This window comes from Colias philodice, chromosome 5, assembly GCF_061535455.1.
Source record: "Colias philodice isolate Cphi_HAF_F1 chromosome 5, ilColPhil1 Martin Lab GWU primary, whole genome shotgun sequence".
NCBI lineage: Eukaryota > Metazoa > Arthropoda > Insecta > Lepidoptera > Pieridae > Colias > Colias philodice.
Genome location: NC_143090.1, coordinates 10,114,276 through 10,138,120, shown reverse-complemented (window position 1 = coordinate 10,138,120; position 23,845 = coordinate 10,114,276). Strand labels below are relative to the sequence as shown.

The 23,845-nt window shown below is 38.0% G+C and overlaps 1 protein-coding gene and 1 long non-coding RNA gene across 7 annotated transcripts; both read left to right on the top strand.

Annotated features, from left to right (window-relative positions):
* The first annotated feature begins 67 nt into the window (after positions 1–67).
* LOC149488615 (uncharacterized) lies at positions 68–1,302 on the top strand. Its single transcript, XR_016315596.1, has 2 exons — positions 68–208; positions 1,163–1,302. It is a non-coding gene; the product is annotated as an uncharacterized LOC149488615 (long non-coding RNA).
* Positions 190–22,040, top strand: Syp (synaptotagmin binding cytoplasmic RNA interacting protein). Of its 6 annotated transcripts, XM_089695131.1 has the most exons (17): positions 190–495; positions 917–1,117; positions 1,352–1,463; positions 3,469–3,662; positions 5,561–5,688; positions 6,881–7,122; positions 8,941–9,076; positions 10,114–10,247; positions 10,447–10,518; positions 10,738–10,887; positions 12,084–12,229; positions 13,801–13,895; positions 17,392–17,534; positions 18,525–18,596; positions 19,729–19,873; positions 21,042–21,091; positions 21,192–22,040. In XM_089695131.1, the coding sequence occupies exons 3-17, from the start codon at positions 1,353–1,355 to the stop codon at positions 21,477–21,479; spliced, it is 2,106 nt and encodes a 701-aa protein (XP_089551257.1). In that variant the 5' UTR covers positions 190–495; positions 917–1,117; position 1,352; the 3' UTR covers positions 21,480–22,040. The 6 variants fall into 6 exon arrangements, with proteins under 6 accessions (XP_089551257.1, XP_089551253.1, XP_089551255.1 ...); XM_089695127.1 differs by lacking the exons at positions 18,525–18,596; positions 21,192–22,040 and having other exon boundaries at positions 192–495; positions 21,042–21,181; XM_089695130.1 differs by lacking the exons at positions 8,941–9,076; positions 18,525–18,596; positions 21,192–22,040 and adding an exon at positions 9,392–9,527 and having other exon boundaries at positions 193–495; positions 13,816–13,895; positions 21,042–21,181.
* Positions 22,041–23,845: the final 1,805 nt, after the last annotated feature.

The following is a 23,845-nucleotide window of genomic DNA, read 5'->3' as shown; positions in this document are numbered from 1 at the left end:
GGGCAAAATTTCGCAATGAATTGATTTAAAGTAATGAAGGTCAGATGTTTTGCGAGTGTGAGTGTATATGCAAGTATGCAAGCGAGCTCGGTGCGGCGACGCTGCTGCACGCCTGCACCGCCAGTTGCAACACCCTCCCCCCTTCGCTCTCGGCTTCTCGCTCGCCGCCGTCTTGCCGCAGCCGCTAGCCTGTCTCACCTCGCGGCCGGTAGCCTTGCGCGACGCGCCGCGCTCTTTCACATTCAAAATTATTCGCAACATTGCAAAAACTCTCTGTGCAATAAAAAATCTGTTATCTTTCGTCAATTGCAATCAGCCTGGAAACACAGAGATTCTTCAACTTTATTTACAAATTTAAGTGCTTTTAAAAAGTTTGAATGCACTCCTCGTTGCATGTCCCGCGCGCGTCGTTATGAGAACCCCGTAGTCGCGGTCACGTTGACGTCGCGCGGTGCCGCCATATCTGTCTCGGTCACCAACTAGCAAAATTAATAGGTAATTATTTTCGCATACAGTGTTTGAAGTTAATTTTGATCGTTAAGTGGCAAAGTGTTATAGTGTTTTGTACCCTTTTGCGAGTCTTGTGTCGATCCAATTGGAATCTTATTGGAAATAAAGGCGCGCGCCGGCCGGTTCACACAGAGTGCAATGCAGTTGCACTCTCAACTTATTGCAGTTTCTCATTTGCCAAAGTTTTATGCGCGGAAAGTTACTAGTGTTTGTTTTTCGACACTGAAGGATATGAAATGTGTTATATAGTGATTATTCGTTAAAAGTGTTGTGTGTTATTTAATTTAAAAGACTTGTTATATACTCTGTTATTTCGGTCATTGACCGCGGAGTTTCGCATCTTCTCTAATATAAGTGTCATTGTTAGGGTTATTTTTTTTAAATACCGATTTTTTTTTATTTTTAGGTAAAAATTACGTTTACATCACTAAGAATGCAATAAACCGCGCGTTCGCTTTTTAAATTTTTGTTGTACCCGGATGGAATGAGGAGTGCACAATCCCATTGTTTTACAGTTTCATATGTTTGAGCATCATTTGTTTTTTTGTTTTTCGGACGGTTAGAGAGATTTCATTTTCTTCCAAAATTGCAAAAATTACAAAATAAGGTAAATATTATGTATTATTCACTTAAATTTTTTTATTAATGACAGTATTTATTGAATAAAGTTCCTAAAACTACCTAAGCGAGGCTATCTTGATATATATGACATCATCTATAGGCAAGCAGTGAGAGGACCAAATATTAAATTAGTATTAAAAAGTTTTATATAAGTGTTAAATAATAAATAAATAAAGACTGAGTGTACAGTGAGTGTTAAAAGTATATAATAATTGTGCAGAATGGCGGAAGGCAATGGTGAAATATCCATGGAAGAGGTCCCCGGAAGGGACTCCGATGTTTGTCGAACACCAGATTACCGCAAACTCATAGAGTATGGCTTGGATCCAAAGGTGAGTTCTGAAACATATAATAATATTATACACACCTTTACTTGTATTTATCCTACATGAATAAATAACATAATAAGGTAATTTATAAAATTTAAATTGGCCGCTACCATCTCACACATTCATATATTATCTAAGTTCCAAGAAATTGTTAAATGAATTTACAACATAGGATTATTAGAATTGTATCAAAAAACTTACATAACTATAAATATAAATACATAATAAATAATTACTGTACATAAAATAATAACAAATTTTTAAGGTACTGAATATTTCAAAGGCTGATAGCATGGACAAAAGAACATTATTTTATATCATTACAAATGGCCTGTTTCTGTTAACCTTTGAATCATTATCAGTATTTATTAAAGTCATAATTGTTTCAAAATTTGTTACTTAATTCAACTAAGAATCTTACATACAAGATTCTAATAAGAATAAAAATTTAATATCATGTACCTTCATTCAAATTGCATAGCAGTTCTATAAGATATTTTTTTGAAAAGAAGAATATACAACAAATATTAATTTTATGATAAGAAAGGTTTTATATTATGTTATAATTAACAATTTAATAATTTTCAAATCAAAAGATTTCAGGTGATAAAAATCCAATAAGAAATGTATTGGAAAACTTTTGTCTATAATAATTAAAGTATAAATAATGCTTTTAAAATATATTCTTTAACTTAAAATTATATGTACTTGGAATATTAATTATTATTTATTATGAATGGTTTTAATTTGTGTGGAAATATGAAATTAATTAATGAAATCCAATAATAAAAATATTTAAACTTATGATGTAGGTAGTTAGGTACCTATATTAATTAGAAAAGGTTAAATATTAATATAAATTGATTTTATTTTTATGGAGTACATACATACATACAAATAAATTTGTTCATATTCATAGAAGTATAGTAGGTATAGATAATGTATGAAAGTACATAAAACAGCAAGGCATTGTTTGTGGATTACAATAATAAACAAAGTTGTTCTTGGTAGATAAACAATGTTGCTGCCCCTTAAATTCTCCATTTCATTGTAATCATGATAATTAGTACAATAATATTATTGTAATAAGTGACCTTATAACTCTGATAATCCAGGTATTGATAGATATTTTCTCTTCAATGACCTTTACTATCTTTGCACAGGTAATTATTTACATAAATTATCTGGAATATTCAATCTCAAGGTTATAAATAATTCCATATTTCATGTGTTATACTTATTGTTAAAATCAATAGTCATTAAAACATAGTTAAAGGCTTCATTTGATTTCTTGTTCCAATAACATAAGTAAGTATACAGAACGTAATAAAAAGATGGTAACACGAAATTTTATTGAAACGAAAATTTAAAAATGTGAAACTGCCCTTATATCTGTCCTTTCGATGTTCGTAATTAATCGAATTTGTCGTATAATTGGTTGATTGTTACACTGAGCTTCTGTAATCACTTTTCATTTACTCTGCAAACTGGTTTACTGACCTTTAAGCGCCGTTTCTGTCTTGTAGAAGTGCAGAAATTTAAATTGTACCGGACGCCATGATGTCATTGCGCCTTCGAAGCCCTACGAAACTTTTGGTATGGCTTCCAAAACGCAAAGATGTGTGGGTGACCTAAGAATGCGAGATTTTCTTTAATAAATGTAATTTGCATTGTTGTTGAATTGTTTACGCTATGCTTAAAATGTTTTAGATGGTTTTTAGGTTATGTTGATGTTTTTTGTTTTGAGATAATTTTGGAAGTTGGCGCCGTTCTTAAATTACGGTATTCATATTTCATTCCACTGATGTCTTATTAGAATCACTCCTAGATCTTTGTATCCTTAGCAAATAGTGTTCTTTGATAAAGTTTAAGTTGGATAATGTACATTAAGCGCATGCGCTTATTTATGGGTTAGGCTAACATCAACGGCGAAAACTTACCCAACTTTTTAAAAGCCAATTGGAAGTACGGTGTTTCTGGAAACTAAGTAGATGTTATTATTTTCCAGGTAGCAGCCAAGCTTGATGATATTTATAAGACTGGAAAGCTAGCGCATGCAGAGTTGGACGAGCGTGCGTTAGATGCCTTAAAAGAATTTCCATCCGACGGTGCTTTAAGTGTTCTTGGACAATTTTTAGATTCAAATCTTGAGCATGTATCAAATAAAAGTGCTTATTTATGTGGAGTTATGAAAACCTATAGGTGAGTTGTGTATATTTTCATTTTTTTTTCTCACGCGGCAACACAATCAAATCTTTGGACGGTGGCCAAATCGCCGCTTGTATATCTGGGTCATCTTGAAAAATTGATTTGACACTTATCTCTCGCGTTACTGCGGCAGTTTAGCTTGCGATTGTGCAAATTGTGCTGCCATCTAGTTACCTTCGCCGTATTTACATAAAGAAGCTGCCGGCTGCATGCTACGATATTTTTACGTATGCATTTTATAACTATGACTCAGGTGTCTTAAGAATTTCATGAATATTCAATACCGTGTTTGCATTTTGCTTTCGTTTTCAAAGTTTCCATAATCGGCGGGTAGGTGTTGGAATTTATTAAGCTGAAGTCCTAAGATTAGATAAGGATTGGTCATTATCCTCAGAATCATGACGCATAGCGACGCATATAAAATGTATTTAGGACGTTTACTTTATAAATAATAAAATTTTGTGTCGGTACTCGGTACTGCATTACGTAGAATTCGCAACTCGTTAATAGCACTCGAGTCTCGATCATACATAGTGGCTAATCAAAGTATAAATACATATTAAGTATCTAATAAGTGGAAAAGTAAAAGTAAACCATTCATTGATTGCTTGAATTGCTATTAAAAATTCCAAAATGCGTCTTACCTGTATGTTTAGTTGCTAAACGGATTCACTAGGGAATGATGAAAATTAAGTGATTATTACTTTTATCAAAGAGGAATACCTCTGCTCCCCTTTGAAAATTACTGTACCTAACGCGTTTTATAGCATGTCTGATTAGAATCAAAACATTTGTTTCAAATGCTGTGGGCACTATCGAAAACCTGCAGCCACAACCTAGTTGGTTGAATCACGTGTTTTTATTAAGTGATGCACCAAAAAAATTGGATATTTGATATTACATTTTAAAGCATTTTCTTATCAAAAAAGTGTCAAGGGAATGTTTTATCAATTGTTTTAGAATGAATAAATATTTAATTAAATAAAAATTAAATGCGTGAAAATTCACTGCTGGTTTTGAAAGGGATGCGATGATAACTGTTATCGTGAAAGCTTTGCTTGGAGACTCATTGAAAAGCAATATAAATTAATTTAGCGTGCGAAAAATACCAACAAACTTTAAACAAAATTCCTCATCTCCTGCCGAAAACAAAGTCTTAGCAATATATCTTCTCTTATATGTCGGCAAAGAAAATACGTCTTAACCGATTAGAGAGACTGTAACTAGTAAAAAATAAAGCAGACAATTTTCAGAAGGTTCTTATATTAATTTTTACGTCTAAAATAGATTGTAGCGATAATATAATAGTCACAAACAAGGAATGCCGTCGTAAAATATTGTGTAGGTAGGAGACTTTTTTCATTTGTTTAATACATACTAATAATTGTAACAATGAGACTATTTGCGAAACGAAGCATAACATGCCTAATCGTTCGTCACAAAAATGCTTATGATCTAAGAAAAAATGCAGTCATGCAAAAATGTACTACACACATTTTATTATATTCGTAACAACTACCAATTTTGGCAAAGTGTCAATTTGTATGATTAAATCTAAACTATAAAACTATCAATACGTGATCTCTGTGATACATTTTCAGTGTTCACCCCATTGTAGATTATAAGAGTAATCACGTGTCTATAGATGAGATATTCGTCTGCAACGAGTCGTGCGATACTTTCAATTATCCCAAGTAAACCAATCTGGAAATATCTGTTCGTACACACAGCCTTAACACCCCTACGGTACGCGCTACGTATTCCTACAAATACAGCCTTAACAAAAAGTAAGGCTTAGCACGTCGCTAAGCCCTCAGGACGCTTACCTTCATAGCAATATAGACCTTAATCAAGAACAAACAAGGTATACATAAGGGTGCACGCAATTGCAGACAGAAAAGCAGAGCGGGGGTGCAGGGCGCTCCCGCGCTGGCGGCCGCGGTGCAGGCGAAGGGGCCCGACGAGGACAAGATCAAGCAGATCCTTGCAAGGACCGGATACACGTTAGACGTGACCACTGGTAAGTGAATGTTAAATGCTTATAATTAATAAAGAAGCAGTGTTTAATTTACTTTTAAACTCGCGCAGCTTCACTTCGGCATATGCTAATCCAGACTTAAATCTGTCTACCAAATATCACACTGATCCGATCAGCTGTTTTTGCGTGAAAGAGTAACAAACATATCAATAAATAAATCTTTTCATGTGTTCATTGATTAATTTTAGGCGTGAGCTATGAGGTTAAGCCTATTGTTAATTAATGAAACAAATATATTACACAATCAAATTAAGTAACTGCAAGAAGGAAATTGAAAAAAATTACATATTGAATTTCATAGGCTTTTTATTGTTTAACTAGAACTAATCAATAAAACAGAAAAAAGTACGTTCATGCTGCATTCATTAAAATGAAATGAATGATCCATAAATTAGTATGTAATTTAAAATGTACAAAATTGTTACAAGGTAGTAAAATTTAATGATGCAGTTATGAAAATCCGTTTACAATAGTGCGTCGTTTGATTCGGCGTGTGATTTCTATTAAATAATGTAATAACTAAGGACCGTTGGAATATCAATAAAACAAGTCTAGACGATGTGCAATCTAAGTGCATCAAACTGGTTCGGCAATTGGGTTGCCGCGGACCCTTGCAATGCGCAGACATTTCATATCTTGCGTATCATTTTAATCGTTAACCGTTTTGTAACAAAGCAGAGATTTCAAGCGTTACAAGCCGCCTGGAGATAGTATTTGCAATGAAATATTATAAGCAATAACTCGTTATTACAACGCGATACGCGATATATCTCCTTTGTGCTGTTATATTGATATTTGCGACTCGCGAGGGTAGTATCGGGTGAAATTGACTTGTTTAAAGTACGCCGTAGGACATTTACTAAAGGAAATATTTAAATTTGCACATTTAAGAAACATTTTTTTTATTATGATTCTGATTCTAACAATTAGTCATTCACCAAATCATTTTCAAAATAAGTAAAGTGACTTTAAAAACGTTTAGAATCTCTCTTCACATCACATCAACGTCTATCAAAACAACTCAAAGAAACTAGAACTTATACCTATTACACTATACCTAACCTATAACCTCGCTGTACAAAAATGAAATCCACCACACCACACTTCTAAACATAACCTATAACCCAAGTTATACAAATAGGTCGTAGAATAAAGTTAGACGCGTGACCCTCAGGTCAGCGCAAGTACGGCGGGCCGCCGCCCGGCTGGGAGGGGGGCACGCCGGGCGCCGGCTGCGAGGTGTTCTGCGGCAAGATCCCCAAGGACATGTACGAGGACGAGCTGATCCCGCTGTTCGAGCGCTGCGGCACCATCTGGGACCTGCGCCTCATGATGGACCCCATGACGGGCACCAACCGCGGCTACGCGTTCGTCACGTTCACGTCGCGCGACGCCACGCAGCGCGCCGTGCAGGAGGTGGGTCCCGTCTCCGTGCGAACTCTTTGCGACCTACACGCTCTGCGCACTGTTACACGTGACACGTGACACGACGACCGACTCTAGTCCGCTTGCGGGAACGTTGTACTTGCAAACAATTCGTACGCCGGCAGTATTGGTGTTTTTTTCTGCAAGAGCGCAATAAATCTTAGTTTTTCATTCAAGTTTATTCGTAAATTTGTTTATGATTAATTATTATGTTAAATAGATGTTTAACTGTTGATAAATAAAATTTATAGCGCTAATGTTTAAAAACTTGATGTTCCACTAGTTAAGTTTTAAAGTTTGTGCGGGTAACAAGAAATATCTTTATTTTGTGAAATGCTTTTTTATTGAAATTGATTTTATTGATATTTGTATACGCTATTTATATAATTATTTATGCCATTTGATCAATTACAGTTTTCTTAATAATATAATATCGATAATATTTGTTGCTACCCGCATTTTAAACAATATTGATGTTAAAGCACTCATGTGTCTAGAAACATGACCATTTTAATTGGTAACTAAATTGTGTCTAATAATCCTTTTTCTGTCCGATTGGTGATCATAAATTGATACAAAATTCTAATTTGACATCTACTTTGCAGGTGACTCGCCGAATCTTTAAGTATATCTGTATCCCTTGAAATCACAGCACTTTAGATATCCGCATTTTGGGAATTTTGTTCATTGTAAATTTTCCTAATCGAAAAGCCGTCGTCAGAATTATGATTTAATTTTTAAATTCTTTGTATCGTAAAAAAGTTAATATCTTTTATTTTTCCATTCTCGAACGTAATTTTTTGCATGAAAAAAATTTTGTGCATTTCTGCCTACGGCTTTATTGCCCTACAATCATGGAATCATCATCACAACATGAAATAGTTGTTACGTTCCTTTAGAATGATTTGCAACAAATGAGTTGATGCTAATTAAACATGTACTAGTGATAATTCCACCTCACCAAACGAAATTCCCAAAACGTGGCGACACTTGCAAAATTACTGTAGCGCTCTCATCCGCGCGTAGTTTTGCAAGACAACCATTTGCCTGACAAATGTGTACACGCACATTTGGGTGATCTAGAATTAAGCTTATATCATTTATAGCATGAGTAATATACCTCCTATAACGATCACATGCAATCTTAGCCAAGAATAATTAGCTAACAATTTGTCATGATGCATAATTAATGACTCGTTATCCTAAAAATAATCGGTTATAGGCGTGTCGGTATCACGGTTTCATGTGGTCGCATTCACCAGTAATATATACTCACTGAATTTGTGTAAATGTGCAATTATAACACCTGTAAACTGATCTAGCCTCGCTTCTCCTGAGATATCATCCCGTTCTTACTGTTGCACCTCCGTTCAATTTTAAGTTGCTTTAATTTTATTTTTTGTTACCATCACACTTTTTACTCGCTTCTTTTTATTTTCACTTCATCAAACGGTCCACTACTTACTACAGGGTTAACTTTCAATTGGCTTCAAAAAGTTCTCTCCGGCTGAGAGTTTAATACGACTCAGGCTCTCCTCTTTGCTCCGTACACTTTCGGCTTAATCATCAAAAGTACAGTTAACTCATCACGATTGGCTCTAACCGACATCATCTCACGCCTCGCGCTCGCGACTTCGCAAAATTCATCCACGACCATTCGACTATCGACCGATCATCCGACCGACTCGCCACTCGACATGCGACTCGCCACCGGCCGCCGGACACCGTCCGTCCGCTCGCGACGTTCGGCCGAACGGTTCCAAATTGATACCCATTTTTCAAAATTATTCCCTTGTTATTTTCCCACAGCTCGATAATCACGAAATAAAACCTGGGAAGACTCTGAGAATTAAGATTAGCGTACCGAATCTTCGACTTTTCGTCGGCAACATTCCCAAGTCTAAAGGCAAAGAGGAGATACTGGAAGAGTTTGGTAAATTAACAGGTAAAGTTTCAATCGAATGAATTAAAGAGTTGATAGATTTTTGGGTTGAGTGCGCGGGGCTTGGTGTGGACCGCTGAGGGTGCCCCGCTTGCGTCCCGCTTGTCCCGCTCCCCTCCCCGCCGCGCGCCGCCCCGCGCCGGCCGGCCCGCCGGCCCGCCCCCGGCCCGCCGGCCCGCCCCCGGCCCGCCGGCCCGCCGGCCGGCCCGCCCCGGCGCGGCTCGGCGCGCGGGGTCGCGCTGCGTCCGCGCGTCTCCAGTCGCGGGGCCGCGGCCCGGCCCCGGCCATTGGCTATTCTCCCTCGAATTGTTCTTGCAGCTGAATGATTATGAAATTCGAAAGGGGAAAAAGATTGGCGTTACGGTTTCCTTTAACAATCACCGTTTATTCGTGGGGAATATCCCTAAGAATCGAGGTCGGGACGATTTGTTTGAGGAGCTTACTAGGCACGCACGTAAGTCCTTGTCGAATTCATAATAAGCGCTATTGAAGGCGGGTGCGTTTCGGGGCGAAGCGCCCGCGGCCCGCTTCGCCCTGGGACGTTGCTTGCTTCTTTCGAATAGTAGATATTATGCAAAAATAGATGATACGACGCGGCGTCACAACGTGGTAGTGTGTGCTATGGACGGTCTGCGGCATCACTGACTGAACGATTTCTGTTTTTTTCTTTTTAAAAAACGCATTTGCCGAAATTCTTGCTTTTATCGCAATTGACCTATTTAATTTTGAATACTAAAACTGAAATTGTTTAACTCGGCGAGACCGCGACCGGTTCGGCCCATACTACCATTAGTTGCTTCGCCCCAAGAGAAGACAATTGGCCTCAACCTCGAGAAAGCTCACTGGTAATGACTGGAGAATCTCGCTGTTGTTCTCTAGACTTCTTCAGTATATGTTCTCCTAAAATATCGTTTGATTTGCTTCATATTTTGTAGCCTTTGATGTTTGAATTAAGCGATGGGTTGGAGGGGGCTTTGTAATTTTAATTTTAATGCTGCGCTGTCGTTTCGAAACTCTTTATTTGCGTTGTATGATTGCAGCTGGACTGGTAGAAGTAATAATTTATAGTTCGCCCGATGATAAGAAGAAAAATAGAGGATTTTGTTTTTTGGAATACGAGTCTCACAAGGCTGCGTCGTTAGCTAAACGTCGACTGGGCACCGGTAGAATAAAGGTGCGTTACTCTTGCTTTAATATCCGCTTAGTCCATATAAAAAGGACGTAAGTATAAATTATTTGTGAGTTTAAATCTTCATTTTGAATATTTATTTTGTGCTAGATATGTTTAGAATACCACCATTTTTTTTTCATCAAAAAAAAAATATATTTTTCCGGCATATGCTATATGTATACTAATGATATCACGTGTCCAGGTTTGGGGCTGTGATATTATAGTGGATTGGGCTGACCCTCAAGAGGAACCTGACGAACAGACCATGAGCAAAGTGAGTTAGATGTAATTTTTTGTCGTTTTTTGCTTGAAAAGCTTGAAATATACCTACTTCGAAAATTCTGCTAGCAAATTCTAGTAGGAGCAGATATTTTTAGCAGCATGTTTACAAAATAGTTGGTAATAGGTTCTTTTTGATCAAATTTCCAGATAAAGCAGGATTTTTTTAATAATTAAAAATATTTTTAATCTATTATTTTGATTTGTGAAACAGGTAAAGGTGTTATATGTACGGAACCTGACTCAAGAGATAACGGAGGAGGCGCTGAAGGAGGAGTTTGAACGTTACGGGACCGTCGAGCGAGTTAAGAAGATTAAGGATTACGCGTTTGTGCATTTTGAAGACCGAGACTGTGCTGTTAAGGTGTGTATCTAATTCATATACGCTTTTTAATATAATGTCTTCTTAAACTATGTATTGTTTATTTTTTAAAGCAAGGATATTTTAACGATTGGGATTGGCCAACTTAAAGACTTTATCGATCATAGTTCCTTGTAGGACACACTATATTGTACGATATTGAAAATAATTATTATGACCTAAGACCTGATACCCGTGGCCATACCGTATTCAATAAATTCATGTTAGTGGCAGCTATCAAGGCAGTAAAAATCTTGAGAGAGTCCTTAAGCATTTAAGCGCGGGCAAAATTCGTTAGTTTTTGCGTGAGGGTGTAGGATACTATCCATCCATCCATCCTATCAAACTTTCAAGATTAAAGGTAGGATTTGCACAAAATGAAAATTTAGACCGAGTAGGCAGTGGAGTTTGCAAAAAAATGTGGCATGTCAGAATTCCTTGTAAGTTTAAGAGCGTATACGCACTATGCGGGTAGCCGCATTGCGGGTAGCCGTCCGGCTGACCGCAAGCACAATTATGTACGGAATATTCATTTCTATGCGCACTGTGCGGTCTGCGGTAGCCGCATCGCAGTGCGCATAGAAATGAATATTACGTACATAATTGTGCTTGCGGTCAGCCGGACGGCTACCCGCAATGCGGCTACCCGCATAGTGCGTATACGCTCTAAGGCCCTTCGCTCATGGAGCTACTCAAAAAGAACTAGTCACAAACTCAAATTACTAACGAGTTGCCTGAGCGTCACAGCCCATACATGTTCTATGGAGGTTCGCACACGACGCGACTGGTTACTAACTGGTGAGTAACGCGTTAGCAACCAATCACGCGCGACGCGTCGTGCCGGTCTCCACTCTACTGGTTTCCCGAGTTTGTTTTTTATGATAAAAATGAACGAGCAAACATTGACAAGTGACTGAAACCTTATAACTTGAGTAGCGTTGTATGCGAGATACAATTTGTAACTGGTTTGTAATCGTAATTACTGATTAGTTCAGTCATTTTTGAGTAGCTCCATGAGCGAAGGGCCGAATAGTATCGAGTTTCTTGCCGGTTCTTCTCCATAGATACTGCTTTCCGAATTGATAGATGTATCGAATAAATGTTAAAAATATGTAATGACGATTCGAAAGTGCTTCTAAAAGAAGTCTAATTGAATATTAAATGTTTGAGTTTGAGTTTGGACTATTTTTGGTCCGCAGGCGATGCAAGAGCTGGACGGCAAGGAGATGGGCGGCGCGCGGCTCGAGGTGTCGCTGGCCAAGCCGCCGTCCGACAAGAAGAAGAAGGAGGAGATCCTGCGCGCGCGCGAGCGGCGCATGACGCAGATGATCTACGGCCGTGGCGGGTAAGGGTCCACTGCTTTTGGTTTTGAAGTGAAAACTTCTTTAGCGGCGTTGAGCACTTTTTCTGTAATGAGTATAAAATCTTGAACTCGCGTCAGGACACGTGACCTGATCGAAAAAGCGTAAGACGGATGGATATCAACATGATGGATATCATTATCATATCATCATATCATATCATCAATCATATCATGCTCAACGTTAATAATCAAGTTTTCACTTCTGCCGGCACTCCCGGAGTGCAACCCGTCTTTTTTTTGTTTCGTCTAGGTGGCTAGGACTGTCGTGTGATAGACGGTTGCTGAATAGGATACTTGAAAAAAAATTTTTTTTGAAAGTTCATTTATTTGTAAAAATACGTTTACTTGTACCGTTTAAATAATTAAAATTAACAATACAGTGGTAAATGAATATATCAGTGCTTTTAGAATCTAAGGACAAAAAAAAATTTTGAAAAATGTTTTAGTAGTAAATGTGTGCAATTTTTTTTTGTAAAATATATTTTCGCAAATACTTAGTGATTTTGTTTTAAGGAAATAGGTTTCGGACCGCCTAGTGATTTTGTTTTTGAAATATGAGCTCATGGTTTAGGTTTCGCGCTGCCTAGTGATAACATTATTTTTTTTTCGTAAAAAAAAATTAAAAATGAGTCTAATCTAATAATAAATATTCAAAAAATTGTCAAATCAAATGTTTTAAATGAAATATTATAATCGGTATTTTGTATTTTGGTTTGAATTGAACAAGTACTTTCGTGCTATGAAAAGCGAGCGGTTTTGCTATTGACCTATTGAATTGCGTCGTGAGAACGTTTAATAAATGACGCACACGCCCTTTTAAGACGAGAATTGTATATTTAAATATATATGTTCTTTATAAAGAAAAGTTTCTGTTTCTTTGATGTAATGTTTTATGTGGCCGTATTTTAACTGTTTTCGATTATTATTAAAGCTCAAATACTATTTCTTTTTAATAATTTTAAAACAGTATGAAATGAAATTCAAACAGTATTTTTATTTTGGTCCTTCGAGTCCGTTGATTTGCTTTGTTTTATGTTTAATAGTAATTTTTGCATTATTAAATTTCTATTTGCTGTTTTACTATATATGTATTTTTTTTTTCATTTATTTGCATAATTTTAATGGAGCTGCGTGTCGCCGGTTTTTTTTTACTTTGGCTACTTTCATTTTATTTGCGCTTCAAAATTATAATACAAGCTATAAAAATATATCTAGGAAAAACTTTAATGCCAAATTATGAAAATCTTTGAGTATAAACGGTTGACAATACCAAACATTGGTATTTTTATTTTTTATACTGGCTTCAAAATTATCAAAATCTTTTTTGTTTAAAAATACGATACATTGGTGTACATTTTTTTTTTATTTTCGACGCAACACACTAAAAATGTTCATACGAATAAAGCGATACATTGGTCTATTTATTTTTCAAAAATGTTCGATGAAACACACTCTTAAATATTTTGACGCACATATTGCGTACTCGTGTCCGGCGGTGCGCACCTCCACGCGGCTCCGTGTCGTGTGTGTAACGTGTCGCTGTGTAATGTCAGATTTGATTGGTGCAGCTGCTCGCCGGTGCACGGCGCGCTGCGCGGCCGCACGCCGCAGCCCGCGCCCCGCCCGCCGCAGGCCCGCGGCGACTACGGTCAGTATGCACATACACACACTCGTACACCGTACATCATACCGCAACACGTCGTACATACTATACACACGTAACACATAGACGCTCATGACATCGCGACACACGTGCTACATGCACGTACACGTACACCGTACATCATACCGCAACACGTCGTACACACTATACACACGTAACACATAGACGCTCATGACATCGCAACCACGTGCGACATGCACGTACACGTACACGTATCGGTCAATTAAGGAAAGCTGGCATGTTCACAGTACTCACACTTATGCAATTTCACTTACAGTATGTTCAAAAATAAATGCGACTCTAGTTTCATTTTAGACATGAATTGTAAAATGGTGCGTTGTAGATAAATATATGCAAATATAATTATGAAAGCTCTCATAATTTACCTGTAAAATTATAATTTAAAAGTAAATCAATTGATGAACTTAATTATTTATTCTTATAATAATCAATTGGATAAAAGTATTAATAATCATTGAATTATCAAATAATAATTAAATTTCAGGTCATAAAAATAATACAAATAACACGTGTACGCTCACTCCCAACACACGGGTGGTTGTTTTGATAATGATTTAAATAACGGACGTCTTCTGCAGTTGCGGAGCAGTCTTGTCCTGACTTTTTTTTTAAGAAATATGATATTTGTAGTAAGTACGTAATACCTACCAATACGCGCTAACAAATATGTGCTACCTACCGCAATAAGACATTGGTATTCAATTTTAAGTAAGAACAGCCGATATCGTTTGTAAATTAATGTAAATGGTGATAACTCTGATTATTAATTAGTAATTTGATTTTTGAAAAAAAAATTCCGATTTTAGTCAAAATTTATATTTTTATAACAAGATCCTTATCATCCAAATTTCCACATTGGTGAGAAAAATTGACATTTCTAATGAAAATGAACAAAAAATTAAATTATTTTATTAAATACTGTAAAATAGTCTATAATTCTTCCATTTACTGTATCACAAAATTCTTCATAGATTTTTAGATATTCGTACTACACCAATTACATCACCCTGTATTTATAAACAATTGCAAAATAAAAGCTACACATAGTCCGGGAGATACTGACACAAATTTCGAGTCATTTGTTAGCCCGGTACAAATGGTTGAATTGTTTTTTTAAATCAACGCATTCACGTCGGTAAGGCGGATTGTAAGTCACATCGTAAAAGTATGGCATGACACTACCGCCTACATCTTTTTTAAGGGCTATCGGTAAATTCTAAAATTTTTGTGTTACAAATCGTTGGACTTTCGCTATTTATCCGACGAGTGTGACTAACGCCCATGCGACTAGTCCACCGGTACCAGCGTTCTGACCATCATTTTTCTTTTTGTCATTGCGTACTAAGACCCCTCTAGACCGCCATCCTGTTACAAATGACCCGAAATTTTGTGTCAGTATCTCCTGGCCTAACATGTGCAATGTGTAAATGTGTTGACGTTCCAGCTCTTCCTAATATAGGTATACACGTACACGTACACCGTACATCATACCGCAACACGCGCGGTGCATACTATACACACGTAACACATAGACGCTCATGACATCGCGACACACGTACACAAATGCACGCAAGCACACACACACACACTCAGAAACACGCTCATGACATTACGACACACATTAATATAAAACTAGATATAAAACATACATTAACACCCTCATCACATCGCGACAGGCACCCATAGTATATAAAATATACATATAAACTCTTTCGCATCACTGCGATATGCGTCACTAGACTGTAATCACTAGCCACCATTCTAAACATCATGTAAACACATTACATAGAAATGTACTCGACGCTAAGCAATACATGCATCATGCGAATGTGTCATCATGATGATATATATTACACTCACTAACTCACGCTCACTCACACACACAAACGAACACGAAAGTACACTTCGTGACACTTATCCATGAAAGCGTCCATATAGATAATATCATCCTAATGTAAGTGGTTGACAAAGTATACACACATTCACATACGTACGTAATGCATAGAAGATACAATAAATACTTTTCATAGCACGCGTTTGATTATAACATAACACATGCCCTTATTTTTATATCCTTTTCGTCTATAAATGACGGCTCTACAACTACCCTCTCTTAAATTTATTGACGCGCTTCATCGTTATCAGGGTAATTAGAACCTGATTATAATTTCAGGCAAATTCAAAAATCTATGATACAGAAATGCTTTAATGTCTTCGCTGTAAAATGTCTAAATTCTAAAACTGTAATTTTTTTTTCTTCACCAACAAAAAAAAAAAAACGCACCCAAATACATACACGCCAAAATAGACAAATATCTGCGATACAAATTTCACACACACTTCATGCTAAATACACAGAAACACATTTTACAAAAAGTAGAACCTTTTCTGAGGACGAATTTTAAGAATATTTTAGAAATAAATAAAAGCTGGAAAAGGTTCTCACTCTCAATCTCTTTTATTCCTCACAAATTCTGTGGCAAAAATCAATGTATAAACGAAGGTAGGTTGCTTTTTTTAATTTTCAGGAGATAAATCCATTAAATATTTATTTTTGTTATCGTACATTAAAAAAAATCTCATACATTTGCATTATTTTTCGGTCAACTGTACGTATATAAACGATAGGTCACAAATCGATGTCCATTTTATAATTTTAATATATAGGACAGCGTTATCATTTGTGCTCCCGAAAAAATCAACCTACCTTCAAATTGTTGCACAGAATTGTCGGCACTTGGGTGAAGAAGGTGTTAAAGTTGAATTTCCCTTGTTCACCCACACGTACATGTTGTAACAATGTGAACACGGTGTGGTCTACGCGCACACTTGCAAACTGCTACTTATCCCCTACTAACAAAATGTTTTGACAATATACTCTAATATTTTAGGGAATCGGAGTTCACTGTGCCATCTTTCCATTAGATTGTATTGTCGAAACTTACAAATCTAAACGCTAAATAGGCTAGTATTAAGAAGCTAGGATTAGGTTCTGCATGGTTTCGGAAAAATGGTAGAAAAGTCGTTAATTATATGAAGCGTAAACAGGGCTCCATATTGTTCTAATGTAATAACAACCCTAACAAACTCGACTGCATGCATACATTGTTTACTATCGTTCATTCGCAAAACGAGGTCTACGGTGTCTAATCGATCATTATGTTTACATCGCTTTCAGTCAAGGTTTTATGGTGGTGGGACATATCGACAGACGTGGATACCATCCCCATTCAAAATTGTCATAACTCAAGATTAATAAATAGATTTGGCGATGCATGTTGTTTTCGTGTGTCCGATACGCTTGACGCGTAAAGGTGTGTTGAGCTAAGGAAGCTGGAGACGTTTGAGCCGACCCCTTGCGATCCGTACGCGGTGCGGCAGGTCGCCCTCGTCCACGGTAGCTTGTAAGTTAGCGTTAGTTTAGCTTAGCCTCTAAAAGGCCTGTGTTGTGTGTTTATAGATTATGATTACGACTATTACGGGTACGGGGATTACCGAGGTGGCTACAATGAGCCATTTTACCGGTACGATGAGTTCTATTTTGATTACGCGGGGCCACCGCAACCGTCCGCCGTCCGCCAGCCTCCCAACAGAGCGCAACCGGTGGGTCCCTCACACACTAACTAATATATTATTTTACTAGTCACTAGACGCTGTACTCATCATCCGTTCGGTTTTTGATTTGCAAAATTTTTTTTTATCATCTATCTTCTTCACTTTTGGTTTTTTTTATTTTTTTTGGTTGAATCCCATCCTAGAATGGAGTCAGTGACTCGGTAAAGACGGTAGTGTGTAGGCCTGACGGTGGTGATCGATATTGGCGACGGTGCGCGGGGCCGCGCGCGGCGAGCGGCCCGCGCGCGGCCCCGCGCGGTGGGCCGTACCAGTGGAGCCGTCAGCCTTGAGCCGAGCGCTTTGTTGCACGCATCCAAAGCAAACTCGACACGTTGCATTTCGAGGGCGGCACTACCCGTTCTTGAAATGTAACCCGGCAAGTTTGTTCTTGGATGTTACTGTAACAGAGTTCGCAGTTGACGTACCCCACTAGATGTAAAGTCCATAACGCGATCGAGACGGCGCAAACCGGGCATGGACAGTGCCGGAGTGGCAGCGGCCGATCGCACCATCAGGTCTGCACGGCTGAGGCCACTCCGACGAAGGCTAACGCATTTTTTGCTTTGCACGATACGATTGCTCGCTGACCCGATATTCAATATTACCTCATTGAATCAAAATTGGCAGAACTCTAAAAAGTTTGATGATAACATAATAGTTGCGTGAATAGCTAGCTGTATAGTTAATTTTCCACATCAGACATTTTGAAACTCAATACCTCTAAAACTCTGAAGCGTTTTTATAATTGTTCAATGCGTTAGCCTCCAGCCCGTCACCCCACACATTTCGGTTGCCATTAGACATTTCGCCTCGCTTAACATCATCCAGCGCTTGTCTCCCCATGTAGCGCTTCGCCCCGCTTTGTTACTAACCCGTTAACACGCTCGGAGCTTGGCCCCCCGCATCCCCTGAATGTCGAGATCGAAATGCTCGAGTAGACGAATTTATCGAAGATATTGACACGCTTGGTAACCTCAGGACGACGATGTCGCTATCGGGCCCAACACGCTTTACTACGATATAGCCGGAGGCATTCAGGTACCAAACGATGTATGTCGTATCGATGTCTATATCACGTGTTAATGAAGATGGCGGCTCAATGTTCGATCTGTCATGCTAGAATTCTTGCTAGACCAGTGCGCGTTATTTTAAATATATAATTAGTTTCACATTTCATCCATAGTGTTCGTAAGGAAGTTTGTATTCATTGAACAAAATTAAATCACTCGAAAATGAACAAGCTCTGAGCCAATAATTCTAGCTTTAAATAGTTGGGAACGACATTGGGCTCGAACATCTTTATTCACACTTATTATATGTCTAGTAGTTAGTATGTAGGACAGCAGCTTGTAGGTACCTGATTGTTCTTCAGTTGCATAATGCATTATACAAACGCAGAATTACGAAGCATGTTGACTGACATGACACATTCTTACATTTTGCTTTGTTTTATTCCTTTGAGTAAAATGGAGAATGTCGCATTTTACACATACGTAGTAGTCGATTAGTTGTTAAGCATTGTCATATTTAGATATGACGATACATTAGAATAGTGATAGTAATTAGATGTAGGTCAGAATTTCTTATTTAATTTCAATATACGCTGCATGGCGTAAAATAGTATGTGAAACATCTACAGTCACCTCTGTAGCCATGTAGTTAGTGACACCATAAAAGTGGGTGACTGTGGATGTTTGCTTTGCGCTCACGTCGCACCCAATGTGCCCAATATCACGTTCAAACTGAGACAACTGTCCTGTATCTAAATCGAAAGGAATATTAAATAATTGGCGGTACTTGGCAAAAATTATCAGAGATAAAATAAAAATGGTAGGGCACTTATTTGCTGAAGTCAATTTTATGTGAAGCTATAATCGGGGAGATTACATTTTTTTCGGAAGTTACCCTTTTTGCATACCTTGCAATTTTTTCCAAAATGTATGAGCAGTATCAAAAGCGCGTTAAAACCAAGAAGCTTATATCTAATGCACTGGAGATTGCACTATGACCATTAACTTGTAACAAGAAAATATGACGTTGAATGAATGTTCATACTGAAATCTGCAGTGTAATATATATATGTATAAGCTTCTTGGTTAAAACCGAGACAGTTGTGTCGGATTATCCGTGTATATCGGGCCGGGGTGAGGTGCGAGCGGAGTGCTCACGTGTCGGTGCGCAGGGGGCTGGGTCATGTGGGACCAGCGCGCGCTGGGCGCGGCGCGGGGCCGCGGCTGGGGCCCGTGGTGGTGCACGTCGCGCCGCTCGTGGCCGCCGCACGCCCAGCGCCATGCGTGGCAACCCGCGCGCCAAGCCAAGTTTACCAGGTGAGTCCGTACACGTACCTACATAGATGTAGGTATTGAGTTTGAAGTTTTGGTGTTTTCAGAAGCCACCTAAACTGAATTCAATTGTTTTTTGGAGATCAGAAAAGAAACAAACAAACAAACAAAAATTCTTTATTGTGCACCACAGAGAAAAGTACAAATAAAAAGTACAAAGAAGGTAGAATGAAGAAAAAATATGTAGATGTCTTCGGTTTGTTTAAAATTTTAGACAGTTAATTTTTTGTTTAGGTGGATTCTGAAGGACAAGATGCTCATCCAAACTGTTTGTACTGTATTTGGAGCACCACATCTTCTAAAATACTTGTGTATCTTCTAATTTAGACTTGTAATTGTTGATACTTTCTGTGAAATTTTATGCCAATCAGGAATCGAACCCAAAAGATGTGGTCAATAATCGTTTCCACTGAAAGCATTTACTTAACCTGCTGCTCCATTATCATCCTACTTCCTACTATCCATATCCATAATTTCAGAAGTTTTCATTTCAAAATCAACTTAGAGACAGCTATTGACCAAAAAATCACGCTTTCATTTCAGCGTGTTTGATGGTTTGCGTGTAATCTGGACTATATTTATATCGGTAACTATCCTTCTATGTTCCTGTTCCTTCTTCCTTTCCTGTAGATCGTTCATAGTATAGAACCTCATATACAGGGTGTCCCACTATCGGTATACTAAGCGCGAAGGGATTTGTAGTTATGCATACAAAATTACGTCAAAACTGTTTCCTTAAAATCCATGTTTTCTTTTCTTCGCGCAGCCGTCATATACCGCTTCGCTAATGTGAGCATTTTGTCTATGAAAACATAATTTTAAAAGAAAATTCACGTGCGGGTGGCAAAGTTTAGGTGGGTTGCTTAAAGTGTGTACACATAGTTTTAACAATTCATCATTCAAAAAAATTGCGTCTGGATAGTCTGGAATTTTTAAAGTATTTTTTACGTACTCAGCGTAACAAAAAATGCAAAGCTATAACCTCCTTTGAGCTTAGTATACCAACGGTGTCCACCCTGTATAAATATTTGTAGTTGGATGAAACAGAAGTCACTAAAACATCATTTTAGCAACATGTACTCTAGCAGTAGTATCCATGATCACGAGTATGTGTATATCATATTGGTTGCGGTAACGGTTGCGGTGTGTGCAGGTAAACGTAAACTGGACGGGGGTCACCAGAACAATGGGGGGGAGAGCAAGCGGCGGCTGGGCGCGGGCGGCGCGGCGGCGTGCGGCTGGGGCGAGGCGGACGGCGGGAGCTAGCCGCGCCCCCCGCGCCCCGCCCGCGCCCCGCGCCCGCCCGCGCCCCGCACGCGCCCGCGAGCCCCTGTCCCGGAGACACGACAAGCTGCGCAGGGGAGCCCCTCGCGGGCGCCGCGCGCCGCGCGCTCGCCGACACCCCCCCGGAAGTCAGCAAGGAGGGCCGTTCCACTTTTTCTATGTATCGTGTTTTTTATTTGATTTTCACGTTTTCGATTTTGTATCGCGACGATTCCGTAAAAATCTTAAAGTAGGACGTTATGAAATGTTTCGGACGCGAGTCTCCCGTTGCGCTCGCGTTTTCGTCGTATTAGCCGTATATATTTAATATATACTTATTTTTGTAAGGGCGCGCGGCCGCGGTTGCCTGTTTGCGGTCGCGCGCCGGGTCGCAGACCCGTCGACTGTCTGTTTTTTTTTAATACATGTTATTCGATATATTTTATTCCTGCGAACGCATTTTGCGATGTGATGTGTATTTTAGCAGTAATTATTATATTATAAGGAGTTTGACTGTTGTTTTTTGACATACTTACAACTTAGGATACACGAGAATGAATTGTAGACGAATGGAATGAACCCGACGACTCAATTATTACGGCTAAAATAGTAACACCTTGTAATCGATAACATTTCCCAACTGTGTTCCTGCTTTAGTTTTTTGCTTTATTTTATTACATATTTCCCTTTAAAATACATTAGTGTGAAGAAGTAGTTATTGTAAAGTTCAGGATTTCTGCAATGTTTATTATCGATGTACTGTAACTAAACGTTTATTTTTTGTATTTCGACCACATAGCATGTCCATACTGTTAGAGCTCTGACTTGTATCAATCTTGTATCAGTTTAATATGTGGAATAAATTTGCAAAACTGTGTTTGCCTTATTATCTTTTTTGTTTCCTTTCTCTTGTTAGTTGCCAAATAAAGAATAATGATAAACTTTTTTTTATTCAAGAAAATCATATCGTTTCCTGTTTTTGTTTTATTGAATTTTATGAAATACCTAAGTCCTTACAATTTGACTAGAATTAAGAATACATGGTGCAATGGCAAAGCATTTATTGCAAAGGCAACTGCAGATAATTGCAAGATTCTGTACCTTTTGTATTGGATGTCCAATCAAATGTGACTAATTCGGATCACGTATAATAATTCAAAAGATCCAGGTTCGAATCCTGGTTCTATTAAAAGTTATGCAATTTTAATGAGAGTTCTGTTGTTACAACTAGCACATGTTACAGCTTTTAGACTAGGTACCTTTATAGAAAGTTTTCTAAGATCACCTGAATGGATTTTACAGGGATTTCAGATTTCTCTACTCTGAAGGATAATGTGCTTATCACACATTCCTAAATTAAGGTCATAGGTAATTAAGAAATTAAAAACTTCTGATCACACTCCCCTAAAATTTGAAACTAAATCTGATGATGGTGTTTTAGAACCAGTGCAGCGGCTGCAGAAATTATCTACAAATTATTTTAGGATAGTTTTACATATTATTAAATCTATGGCATCGTAACATAATTCAGCTGATGCAACATGCTTATATCCTACGAAGAAGTTAGGTCATAATATGTTCATTATAAAATACGTATCATAGGGCGTATTCAGAAAGAAAGCTTGAAACTTATAAGCGCTTATCGGCGCTTGTCATGTTCATATATTTTCCTGTCAGTGCTGTCAACCCGCGCAGGAAAATATATGAACATGACAAGCGCCGATAAGCGCTTATAAGTTTCAAGCTTTCTCTCTGAATACTCCCATACTATCATCCATACTAATATTATAAATGCGAAAGTAAATCTGTATGTCTGCCTGTTACTCAATCACGCCTAAACTACTGAACCAATTTTCATGAAATTTGGTATGGAGATATTTTGATACCCAAGAAAGGTACTTTTTATCCCGGGAAAATTACGCAATCCTGGAAATCCCACGGGAACGGGAACTATGCGGGGTTTTCTTTGACTGCGCGGGCGGAAATGTTTTATAATTCAGTTCTTTAATATCCAACCCCTGCTGACAAAAATAATTTAATTACACTTTCCTAAAATTAGTGACCAATACATTTAGTTGACTTTATTTAGGAAGGTGTAATAAGCGCTTAAGTACCTGAACACCTGGCAACTAATGCCCGGTTTACGTTATTCCAGTCCAGTACTGGATTGCTTTCATGTAAACCGGCACTGGAATGAACTGAATCCAGCAAACATATGGAATGAAATGAATCCAGCAAGTATGGAATCTCGCAGATCACTGGAATAATTATAAACCGGGCATTACATCCGTAATTTTTTTGAAAAAAACAAACAAAATTATAGTTTACTCATGCTTGTATCTAGTGGGGCGATCGATATCGAGAAACTAAAAAGAATAGGTGCAATGTTTTGGTTCTTCAATCGTTCAATGTACCTCAACCATTAAGATAATATAAGTAAATTACGATTATAATAATTGCCTTTTCCTTCTAGCGGGGTCAAGCATCAAGAAATAATCATAATATCTACTCTTCCCAAACTACTTCTTAATTTATGATTACCAAGGCTTTTTTTTTAAAACACAAAAAAATAATAAAGTATTATCTTTTCAACATGGCTTTTTGTTTAAAATAATAGGTAGGGGTAGGAAATGCGCACTATAATTTGCATTGCCAAAGCCTACGCCTAGCGCCTTCGACCTGCTCCATTAATTC

What these genes read in the sequence shown, in the direction of transcription:
- Syp (XM_089695131.1), top strand. Translation starts at nt 1,353, where the DNA reads ATGGCGGAAGGCAATGGTGAAATATCCATGGAAGAGGTCCCCGGAAGG. An exon ending in AGTATGGCTTGGATCCAAAG is followed by an intron (nt 1,464 to 3,468) that starts GTGAGTTCTGAA and finishes ATTATTTTCCAG; the next exon opens with GTAGCAGCCAAGCTTGATGA. An exon ending in TGGGCACCGGTAGAATAAAG is followed by an intron (nt 10,248 to 10,446) that starts GTGCGTTACTCT and finishes TCACGTGTCCAG; the next exon opens with GTTTGGGGCTGTGATATTAT.